The sequence below is a fragment of the Arachis ipaensis genome, chromosome B04 (assembly GCF_000816755.2).
Source record: "Arachis ipaensis cultivar K30076 chromosome B04, Araip1.1, whole genome shotgun sequence".
Taxonomy (NCBI): Eukaryota; Viridiplantae; Streptophyta; class Magnoliopsida; order Fabales; family Fabaceae; genus Arachis; species Arachis ipaensis.
The window spans coordinates 88,208,921-88,221,402 of record NC_029788.2 but is presented as its reverse complement, the minus strand read 5'-3'; the positions used below and the strand labels follow the sequence as shown (position 1 = coordinate 88,221,402).

Genomic DNA, 12,482 nt, shown 5'->3' with positions numbered 1-12,482 from the left:
GTTTAACTCCAATTCTGGTGCCAGTTTGGGACATCAAATCTCTGGCAAAGTATAGACTATTATATATTGCTGGAAAGCCCAGGATGTCTACTTTTCCAACGCAATTGAGAGTGTGCCAATTGGGCTTCTGTAGCTCCAGAAAATCCACTTTGAGTGAAGGCAGGTCAGAATCTAACAACATCTGCAGTCCTTTTTCAGCTTCTGAATCAGATTTTTGCTCAGCTCCCTCAATTTCAGCCAGAAAATACCTGAAATCATAGAAAGACACACAAACTCATAGTAAAGTTTAAAAATGTGATTTTTATTTAAAAACTAATAATTATATACTAAAAACTAACTAAATCATACTAAAAGCTACCTAAAAACAATGCTAAAAAGCATATAAATTATCCACTCATCAGCCCCCGAAGTGGATGTTAGCACTAAATAGACTATTTTACCCTTACTAGTCATCTGTTTAGTATTTAAGTGTTATTTTTACATAATCACGCAGACCTCTTAGGAGGACACATACCATTCAGCTCTATTTTCGTTTTCCATTGTATTTTCTTATCAGTATGAGTTTCTAAACCTCCTAGTTGAGGGGAGGAGCCCTGCTGAGTCCTACGAATTAATAAAAGTATTACTGTTTCTCTTCGATCCGTGTTTGATTAATTCTAAGATTTGTATTCGTTCTTCATCACTATGAATGTGTTGAGCTGGTATAAGGTTATCATATTCACAATGGGTTCAGAGTGCACCTTTCATCGGACAATGATGAACCACCAGCTTGAATATGCATCTCTCAGACGGCTAATCCACGACTTCGTTGGTGACTTCTCAAGATATCAGTTCAGCCGATTTACGGGGAGATTAGGGTCTCTGTGGTAGAGGCTAGAACCTAAGGTGCAGCATCCTCCGATCTGGAAGATTTGACCTTGTCTGTGGCATTTTGAGTAGGATCATCAAGGAGAATGATCTGCATAAGCTTCACTCTCAATCACAATGGATCCACACTAAACCTGGGGTTCAAATCTGGAGGAGTATTGGCAGCTGGTCAAACCAGTTTCAATCACATATAGCCTGCCATTGAAGAAATCACTCACAAGCAAAGGAAGCAATAATACCAGAGTTAATTTAGAAAGACAAAGCAACTCTGACTCTCAACTCTATTCCTATTATTTACTATTCCCAGCATAAAATTCCTATCCTTATTTCAAATAATCCCATAAATATTTATCTATCAAGCTTCTGATTCCGCCTGACTAAGACCTGCAAGATAACCATTGCTTGCTTTAAGCCACAATCCTCGTGGGATCGACCCTGACTCGCTCAAGTATTACTTGGACGACCTAGTGCACTTGCTAGTACTGCTGCTGTACGAAATAGTATGGATTTTGCGTACACGCGCACCATGGACTATTATATATTAATGGAAAGATCTGGAAGTCAGCTTTCCATAGCCATTGAGAGCGCTCCATTTGGACTTATGTAGCTCCAAAGAAGCTCTTCCGAATGCAAGGAGGTCAGATTCGAACAACATCTGCAGTGCTTTCTCTATCTCAGAATTAGACTTTTGCTCCAGCTCCTCAATTTCAGCCAGAAAATACATGAAATTGTACAAAAACACAAAAACTCATAGTAGAATCCAAAAATGTGAATTTAACACTAAAACTTATAAAAAATTAATAAAAACTAAATAAAACATACTAAAAACTATATGAAAATGATGCCAAAAAACGTATAAAATATCCGCTCATCACAACACCAAACTTAAAATATTGCTTGTCCCTAAACAACCAAAAACACGGTAGGATAAAAAAAATTAAGATACAATAAATTTCTAAGTTTCCAATGAAGCTTAGTTACAATTAGATGTGCGGGACTTAGTAGCTTTTTGCTTCTGAATAGTTTTCGCATCTCACTATCGATTGAAACTCAGAATAGTTGGCATCTTTAGGAATTTAGAATCCAGATGATATTATTGAATCTCCAAGTTAAGCTATTTTTTATTCTTGAACACTGCTTTCAGAGTCTTGATCGTGACCCTAAGCACTTTGTTTTCCAGTATTACCACCAGATACAATAATGCCACAGAGACTTTAACTGGGTGAACTTTTTCAGATTGTGACTCAGCTTTGCTCCCAGATAGAGGTGTCCAGAGTTCTTAAGCACACTATTTTTGCTTTGGACCACGACTTTTTCTGCTCAGTCTCAAGCTTTTCACTTGACACCTTCACGCTACAAGCACGTGGTTAGGGACAGCTTAGTTTAGCCGCTTAGACCAGGATTTTATTCCTTTGGGCCCTCCTATCCATTAATCCTCAAAGTCTTGGGTCATTTTACCCTTGCCTTTTGGTTTAAAGGGTTATTGGCTTTTTCAATCTGCCCTCCTTCTCCTGTATTTTTTGGGCAGTAATGGATTTTTCTGCTTTTTATTTTTTTTTGCCATTTTTTTCTTTTTTTTTTATTTTTCGCATGTGCATTGAGGATAATGGAATACTGTGGGACCTACAGGTCTTCAGAGGCTAGGGAATCCAGATTTCCTGCTTCTCTGTGTAATACCCGGTCTAACCGAAATTTAGTAAATAATAAGTTAAATAGGAGAGAATATGGTTGGAAGATTTGGCAATTGGAATTTGATAATTTAAATATGATATTTGGATTCAGTGAATTTTTCCGAGTCGGAAAATATAGTTTTCTGCGTAAAAGTGCGCAGTGGAATTTTGACCAGCAGTACCAGCTGAGATCTGTCTGGTACTACAACTAAGGAAATTAATTATGGGTAAATAAGATTAAGAAATGAGGAATTATAATTAGGGAAGGTAGAAATATTTAAAGTGCGATTTAGAGCGCTAATCTTAAAGGTTTTGGCCCAAAATTGGGCCAATGGGCAAAAATAAGTGAACCGGGCCTAAGTGGGCCCAAGACCTAACATATATAAATATTAGTTGTGAGCATTTCAGCTCATTTTACCCTAAAAAGAAGGGTTGGGGCGCTGATTTGAGAAGAGAGAAGAGAAGAGAGAAAACCTAACTCTCTTTGATCTTCAAACCACCATAACTTGAGCTACGGAGCTCCGATTGACGAGCCGTTTGCGGCCACGCGTTGCTCTTCTCATCCTCTACAATTCTATCTAAGTTTGGTGGTGAGTATTTTATTCATCTCTGCCCAGTTTTCGAAATTCTCCACTGTTACACGTTTTTGGGTAGTTAGTGTTGAAATCTTGTGATTTTGGGTGTTTAGAGATACTCCAACATGGATTCTAAGTGGGTTCTATCCCTACTTCATATGGGCTGAGGTAAGAAGTGCTCAAACCTTTGTGATTTGTCATTTTTATGAGCCCTATGTTGATGTATGTATGTGACATTGGTTATGTTAGTGTATTTGGTGATGTTGGTGCACAATTGGGAGATTGGTATTGCTTGAGGAGCTTTGGTAAGGCTTGGAGCTAAGGTTGGTGAAGAATTCCAAAGAAGAGGCTCAATTAGTTTGGCAGTAGCAAGGGTTGTGGTTCGTCCCACTTGCTCCGGGCCAATGCTTGAGATACCTGGGTAGTAGCAAGGGTTGTGGTTCGTCCCACTTGCTCCAGGTCAGAGATTGCGACGCCTGGGTAGTAGCGGCAGTAGTGGTGAATCCACTCGCTCCAGGTTGAGCTTTTAGACACCCTCCTGGGTAGTAGCCGCAGTAGTGATTATTTCACTGGCTCTGGGTTGAGCGGGCAGTAGCAAGGGGGTTGTAGCTCAAACCTACTTGCTCCGCAAGGGGTGTTTCTGTCCAATGGTTAGCTACCAGGACATGTCGGGTTGGCTATATAACCGACAGATGATATCATCAGCCATAGGGCAGGCATTCATCATTTGCATATGTTTGAATTGTTTGGGTTTGCCATTTGTCTTGGATTTCTACATCATATATGCCATGTTACCTGACTATATGCTACTTGTTCTACTTTTATCATGTTTGTGTATTACCTGCCTGTATTGCTTGTGTTTGTACAACTGAGAGGCCCCTCATGCTGGTGTCGGCCTACTTTGTGTTTTGATTAGAATCTCTCCACCTTTATTTTGGAAAGTTTATATTATGTATTGAACTCTTTGAATTTGCCTATAGAGGCTCTCATGTTTCCTTCGGAAGAGATTAGGATATACTATTGTCAACTAATTTCATAATGTACTCTAGCCGACCTAAACTTCGCGGGTCGCGACTAGTATCTATTTACTTATGTTATATATATCTATCTGTTATCTATCTCTTAATCTCCTCTACGCCTTGTCCGTATATCATTTTCGGCTTCACGGTTTATCTTTTGTTGTTTAGTGCCTATGGTGCAAGGAATCAGAAAGCGTCCAGGGTCTGGAAGCTTTTGAGGTAGCTCTTGCTGAACCAAAGCATGGAGTTCCTTGGTAAGCAGTGGAGGTTCATCCTCCAAAGGCTTTTTACTAAATAACTTGGCATTCAGCTTCATTAGAGCTCCTAGGTATCGAGCAACTTGCTCTTCCCTAATGTCTTCATCCTCATCCGAGGATGAGTAGTCATCAAAACTCATACACTACAGAAGTGCATTCAAAGAAACCTCAATGGTCTTTATGGTTTCCTTTGGTTCTGAGATAGAGGGGTCTTGAGTGGAATTTAATGCATCACTATTTCGTGGTACATTTATCATGATTTCTTCCTAAATTGTGCTTAAGTGTAAAAATATTCTTTTTAGGCCCTTAATTTGCTAATTTTAATTCACATTTGATTCTATTAGATGCCTTGATGCGTTTGTTAGTGAATTCAGGTTGAAAAGGCTAGGAATGGATCAAAGGAGTGAAGAGAAAAGCATGCAAGTGGAGAAATCATGGAAAATCAAGGATTTGGAATGCTTACATCGACGCGCACGCGTAGCAGACACGCACGCGTCGATATGGAGTCACATGGTGACGCGTACGCGTACATGACGCGCACACGTCGATGCTCGCACATGACTTCATTAAAGTGAAACCGCTTGGGGCGATTTCTGGGCTTCCCAGGCCCAGATCCAACTCATTTCTGAGCCTATTACATGCAGAATTCAAGAGGAGTCAAGGGGGGATCATATAGTTTAGTTTAGAGTTAGTTTCTAGAGAGAGAAGCTCTCTCTTCTCTCTAAAATTAGGTTAGATCTAGATTAGGATTACTTAGATCTAGGATTAATTCATGCTTTGATTTACTTTTCCTCTTCAATTCCTTGTTCTTCTACCTTTGCTTTCTCTTGTTTAGCATTTTATTCTTGTAATTGTTTACTTGTTGTTGATGCACTCTTGTTTTCTCTATTTTCTTTTAATGCAATTTATGTTTCATGTTCCTTTATTGTTGATTTGAATTGTTGTTGTTTAATTCCTTGCAATTAGTAGTTGTAGATTTACTTTTCTTACAATTTTATCTTGCTTTCCTTTTATGCCTTCTAAGTGTTTGATAAAATGCTTGGAAGGATGTTATAATAGATTTTTGTGTTCTTGGCTTGGGGTAACTTAGGTGAACTTGAGTTGCTAATGTCCAAGTGTTGATAATTAGTGTCTATTGACTCTAGCTTTCCCTAGATTAATTAGTGAGAAGGTTAGGACTTATAGATTAGGATTGGTGTAGTCCATTTGACTTTCCTTTACTTGTTAGAGGATGACTTAATGAGATTAATCCTTGCAATTATCATATTATGGTTAATGACAAGGATAAAGATCCTTGACCATCATTCCTTGCCAAGACCCTTTTATATTTGAGTTTTCTTTACTTTCTTATAATTATCCTTCATGTTTCTTATTCAAAACCCCCAAAACACTTTACCATAACCGATAACAAGAACACTTCCTTGTAATTCCTTTGAGAGACGACCCGAGGTTTAAATAATTCAGTTTATTTTTATTGGGGTTTGTTACTTATGACAACCAAATGTTTGCATGAGAAGATTATTTGTTGGTTTAGAAACTATACTTGCAACGAGATTTCATTTGTGAAATTCTATACCATAAAAAATTCGTTCATAAAAATGGCACCATTGCCGGGGAATTGCAAATATGCGCTTGTTATTGGTTATTGTACATATGTTAATATTGTGAATAGTTTACTCGTTGTTAGTTTTCTTGCTTGATTTAGTAGTTAGATTTTATCTCCTTGTTTTCGTGTTTTTTGTTTTTGTCTTTGCTATCATGAATTCTCATCCCTTTGGCTATGAGTTTGGATACAATTATGTTGTAGGAAATGGAAGCTTCAATAAGGATGTGCATCAAGGATGGAACAATCAAGGGTGAGAGGAGTCTCAAGCTTATGGACAACCTTCTTGGCAACAACCTCCTCCGGTCTCATATAGGTATAACTCCACTCCTAATGCATATCAATCCAATAGCTATGATGGACCCCCTTGTAGTTACCAACAAGCCCCACCATATGCTTGTGAACCTTATCCTCAACATAACCCTCAACCATACTCACAAGCCTCTTTTTACCAACCACCTTCATATGACCCTAATCGTTACCCACCATACCAACAACCATATGAGCCATATGAACCACACATAGAACCACCACCATTCCAACCTCAACACTTCCAAGAACCACCCCTCCATACTATTATCAAGATGAACCACCTCCAATGTATGTAAATTTTCACCCACAAGATGAATTCTACTTTTCACCACAACCCTCCATGGAAGAATATTCATGTCTATCGATCCAAGAGCAATATGATCTTGCTTATGCTTGCAAGTTGGAACAAGAATCAAGAGATCGCCTCAAGGAAACAATGGACCGGCTTCAAGCAACCATCCGTTAAAAGATAGAATCATGGAATTCATGTCACAAGCAAAATGTGTTCAAGGATGATTGTGGAGGAGCAACTGTGGAGAGTGTTGTGCAACAAGTGAAAAAATTAGAGAGTGTGGAACCGTCACACCCCCACCAAGAAGAACCCACCTTCCTATTATGAACCCTTTCTCCAAAATGATGAACTCTCCTATCCACCCCAATCCCCAATTGATGACTCTCTCACTTTGCTACTTCAAGAACAAAGAGAAATGCAAAGGTAGGCACTAGAATCCATGGCCACCTTGGATGAGGTGGTAAACCGATTAGTCTCCCAATGCTTGAGCACTCAAAGAACTCCCATGGCCACATATGGAGAATCAATTGAAGAGCATAGCATGAAGGAGAGATTGGAAACTCTAGTGGAAGATGAGGAATGTTTCTTTGTATTAGAACAATTTGAGGAAGCTTTGATTGTTGAAGAAGAGGAAGAATTAGTTGAAGACTTAGGAGATGTGGAACCTCCATGGGAACTTAGAGTTAAGGGAAACCCTTCCAAGAAGATTGAAGTTAGTGTTAAAGAGGAAAGTGCACATCCTCCAAAGCATATCCCATATGAAGAATTGGATGGGATAGAGCAAGAATTGAGTCCCCTTGGAATTGAAGATCAAGCATCAAATCTTCTTGGTGAAGAAGATAAAATTGATGAACAAAGGGTTGAATTTGAGAAATCTTGTGAGGAGGTGGAGGTCCTTAGGAAAAGAAGGACGAGAGTTGAATGCGCTTTATCAAGATCCTTGGAAGCTTCTTTACCTAGGTTGTCATCTTCTCCTACACTTGAGTGGGTGAAAGTCATTTCTATTAGCTTTATTGTCCCACTTGAGTATGGCTTGCTTGAAACGGATGGTCAACTTAGAGAACTTTGTGGGATGAAGTGTAAGAGAAGTATGTTTCGTGGTTGGCATTGCAAATCAAAGCTCACTATGGTTGATACTTCAAGGATTAGATACAAAGGTTTAGCTAGTGCTCAATTAGGTGGGTCTAGAAGGAGGATTTGGCACTCTATTGAGAATTCATCTTGCTTGCCACCCAATTGGAATAATGATGATCAATTTAAAGACGAGTGTCAAAACAAAATAATGATGATCAATTGGGAGCCCTTAGCTTGTGAAGAACTCCATCAATGCTTGATGGCATTAATTTTAGAGAATGGAGCTTATTGAAAATCCAAGCATTGGTGGATGTTCATGGATGGATTCAAGCACAAGCCACCTTGATGAGGAGCTCCCCATAAGTCCAACTTAAGGACAATAAATACAAGTGCTAGGTGGGAGACACCCCACCATGGTAACATCTTTTCATTTTTTCTTTTGTAAATATTGGTTAAATTAGTTTAATTTCATGTTTTGTTTGGTTTGTTGAGTTTAGTTGGTAGTCTAATAGGTTAAATAAGGTTTGATGTTGTTTCGGTAGTTGTTTGGAGGTTTGAATTGCTTAGTTTGGTGCAAGAACTTGGAAAAATTTTGAAAAACAGAGCACCAACCCACGCGTACGCGTGCCCCATGCATACGCGTGACCCCAAGCTTTTCGACCATCCACGTGCACGCGTCACCCACGCGTACGCGTGGATTCAAAATTTCCACTCCCAGCCAAAAACCAGAGAGTTGTGCCTGAAATATGTCAGACTTGTGCCTGAGGCAGAAGTCAAACCATGCGTATGCGTCGCTCTCTGATTTGCCATGCACGCGTACACGTGACCCACACGTACGCATCGCTCCCATTTCACCATCACCACGCGCACACGTCACTCTATGCGTAAGCGTGGATATCCTTCTTTCATCATCTTCTTTTCTTCTCTTCTTCCTATTTTTTTGCTTCTTCCTTCTTCTCTTTTCTTTCCACCCTTCACCCACCATCCAACACTACCAAACACCATTTATAACCATTTCTTTTAGTTAGTTAGCTGGTTATTTAATTAGTTAAATTTTCATTTAATTTTCTCTTTTTATTATAAGTGTTGGATTATTGATTTTGTTTACTATATATTGCTGCTTATTAACTGAATGCTATTTTAGAATAATTGGTTTTTGATATTCATTGTTGGTTCATTATTGAGGTTATAAATTGCTACTTGGTTTTGAGTTCTTCATGTTTAATTTTGTGAACACCAAGTGAATGAGAATTGCCTTCAAGCTTTCTAAATTTTTTTGAATTGCATGATTTGGCCACCATGTGATTTGAATTCTTTTCTTTGATTAGGCAATTTCTTGATGATGGATGATGTGCATTTATCTTAATGCATTGTGTTTCTTGTTCATATGCATCCATATGTTTTTAGCTTGAATGCTTTCATGCTTTTCTATTGCTCGTTTAATTGCCTTAACCTACGAGTTTAGAGCATCTCAAGCATATTAGGATGAGTGAAGTGCATGTTCTTTTTGTGTAACTGTGACATAGTTTTTTATGCTAGTGTGTGTTCTAAACCGCGCGTAATTTAAAACTCACACGCCTATTCTCCCTTGATGTCACACTAATTCACTCACTCAATTCTAGTGATTTACCTCATTCTAACAATGTCTCCTTCCTTGCTTTTGCATTTACTTTTCTTACTATCCTGTATTCTATTTTCAGGATGAGACATCATAAGCAAAAATAGAAGTGGGAGAAAGAATATGCAGTAGCCAGTTGGCCCACCAGCTGAAGGTGGCAACCCGGAAAGTCGCCGTACTCCCCTGCTCATCTTTAGATGTAACGAGGATGGTGCAAACTTTTAAGTGTGGGGAGGTCGTCTGACCAGTCGGCATTTTTGGGTGACAAGTTTCTAATCCCAACACTTTTGCATTTCATTTTTAGGTCTTTTAGGATTTTTAGTTGCATTTTCTTATTTTTGCATATATATACATAATAAGCTTAGTCAAAATAATGAAATTTTTTCAAGAAATCTATCTATAGGGCACCTCAATTGATTTGAGTAAAAATTTTTCATTGAACTTGCTTGAATTATACATTGTGGAACATGTTTTGAGCTAAGAACACAAGCTTGTGAGTTTTGAGCCTAATTGTGTGGTTACATCTTATAACCACTATTTTTCCTTCTTGTGTGCATTGTTCTCGTTCTATGATTGTAATCTTTGATTTGTTTGATTCTTTATGTCCATTATTTTGTGTATACATGCACTTATATGATTGAGGCCATTCACAACTAGAAAATAGATTAATACAGACAGATTTACCGACAGATTTACACACAGATTTAGTCTTTATTACAGACGGATTTTTGGTTCGTCGGAAATTATTTACCGACGGATTTTTTCCGTCGAAAAATTCCCGACGGATTTTTTCCAGTTACCGATGGATTTTCCCTTTGTAAATTCTCCATCCATTCACCTGAGACGATAAACTTTTTGATGGATTTTCTATCGGTAATTACAGATGAATTTTTCGTTTGTAATTACTGACGGATTTTTCGGCAGGTTTTTCGTCTATAATTACAGACGGATTTTTCGTCTGTAATTACAAACGGATTTTTCGGCGGATTTTCCGTCTTTAATTACAGACGAATTTTCTGACAGATTTTTTGTCTGTAATTTAAACCTTGGAAAATCATCCCACACTCTAATTACAGACAGAAAATCCGTCTGTAAATCCGTCAGTAAGGTAAAATAGAATTTTTTTTAGATTTTTCCATTGCAAAATAAATTTGTTTTCATACAAAATAAATATAAATTTAATAAATACAAATTTTTATTGATGGTATAAATAGAAAAACACACCAGTGAGTACAAAGCGCTTTCTTTATAATAAGAAGCAATTATTTACATGCAATAATACAATCTGAATACATTAGATTACAAATAACTACTAGTGGACTCCTCAAGATTCAATATCCTAATTTATGGATAGCTTCACTCTTTCTTGAGCTTCTTAGTGATGATGGCAATATACTTGCTTCTTGAGATTCTTGGTCCATCAAAATTATTCGCTGCTTCCCACTTTCTGAGCAGAGGATGTCTACCTTACTATATCCGATCTACACTCAGACAACAAATAAGGCAATTATTAGAAAAAAGAACCAAAAAGGAGTTGTTACCACTGCAGTTACTTTTGATTAAATTTCAAGTATCTGCCTGCAATAATTTTCAAGATGAAACTAAGATGAGTGCTTACCACTACAGTTACTTTTGATTCAAGAAAGATCAATGGCCATGATTTAAGCTCAGCTTCTTCAGTCGGAGGTGCTGGTGGATTCCAAAATATGAAATAAGGAAGAAGCGCATATGCACTGCCAAAACATGAAAGTAAAAGGAAGGGCCAAACAGGAACTTTGCTTTTTGAGCTGTAGAACATCATAGTCAACATTGCAAGGGCATGCAAAGTAATAACAGAGTCAACTTTACTTTGCATTAAAGACTTTACACCCACGTCATCACCAAGTTTTTGATTAGCTGCTCGGAACTCTTCCATAGATTTCTCAGGGTTAGTTCTTTTTAAAGATCATGGACACTGCCAAATAGCAATAGCAGATTTGGAACATATAATGCACACAATGCAATAAACTAGAACAAGTCTAAAAGCAAGTGATTCAGATTCAATTCAGTGACTGGATACTTTATACAAGTCTTTGATCAATTAAGCAATCAAGAACTGTCATTGAGTTGAGGAAGAAAAGAGGCTTCAATTCACAACAATTATATGAATATGAAAATGTAGTGTCTGAAGAGAAAACCACATAAATTAATCAATTAAATAAATAAAAAAGAAAATAGTAAGAATTGAAGTAGAAGATGAGGATGGAGAAAGAAGAATACCTCTTCCCTATGTGTTTCTCTCTCAACAGCATCAAGGTTCCTTCTTGAAGAAGCATTTTTCCTTGCCACCACACAATCCACAGAAGCAAAAGCATGATCTGATGCGAATCCAATTCCAGGGCCACACCATACATCTTGAACAGAAGAAGAAGAAGAAGAAGAAGAAGAAGAAGAAGAAGAAGAAGAAGAAGAAGAAGAAGAAGAAGAAGAAGAAGAAGCATGTTTATGGTGAGGATCGAATCACAGTAGGAATTGAGAGGTTTCATTGGAGAAAGAGGAGAGGATGAGAGAAGATATGATGGATTTGCAGCTTGTGGTTTGGATATGGGGAAATAATGTTGAATCATTATGAACAAAGAAATAATGTTGAATCATTAAAAAGAACTAACTGTTCCATGATCTTTTAGCCACTCTCCTAAAGGTCTATTAGTATTCTAAGGATCATAGGGTTCACCATAAAAGAAGTCCGGAACAACCATATAGTAACCAGAAGCTGCAATCTTGTCTGCAAGCTTCCTAAACAACCAAAGATGAACAATGTTATTTAGGATAGGAACACATTGAGATGGAAACAGAGATAATTGATAATAAGAGCAGATTGAATCAGATTAGCCTCCTGCTTCTATTGGTGGTAAAATTTATCAAAACCTTCAGAAATTTTAAGTGAAAGATAGCGAGGCTTTAATCTTAGCAAGTAACCTCAAACAAGAAAAGCTTATACCTTCCTTTCTTGTCAATTTTTGTTCGGTCAACTGTCAAACAAGAACACATTCAAATAATTAGAATAAAGCAACAAAATTTGGTTTAATGAGGAGAAATAAGCTACAAGACATGTCCTAAATATTAAATTAAATTACCTTATCCATTAAACTCCAAGAAAGTAGTAGTAGTAATAGTAGTAACAATAAACAAACATAATAAAAGTTGTTGAAGTAA

The 12,482-nt window shown here is 37.6% G+C and overlaps 1 protein-coding gene across 1 annotated transcript; it reads right to left on the bottom strand.

Moving 5' to 3' along the window:
• LOC107637857 lies at positions 10,461-11,678 on the bottom strand. The gene is made up of 3 exons (XM_021120188.1): positions 11,547-11,678; positions 10,906-11,241; positions 10,461-10,768 (listed from the first exon to the last, which is right to left on the bottom strand). The coding sequence occupies exons 2-3, from the start codon at positions 11,200-11,202 to the stop codon at positions 10,619-10,621; spliced, it is 447 nt and encodes a 148-aa protein (XP_020975847.1). The 5' UTR covers positions 11,203-11,241; positions 11,547-11,678; the 3' UTR covers positions 10,461-10,618.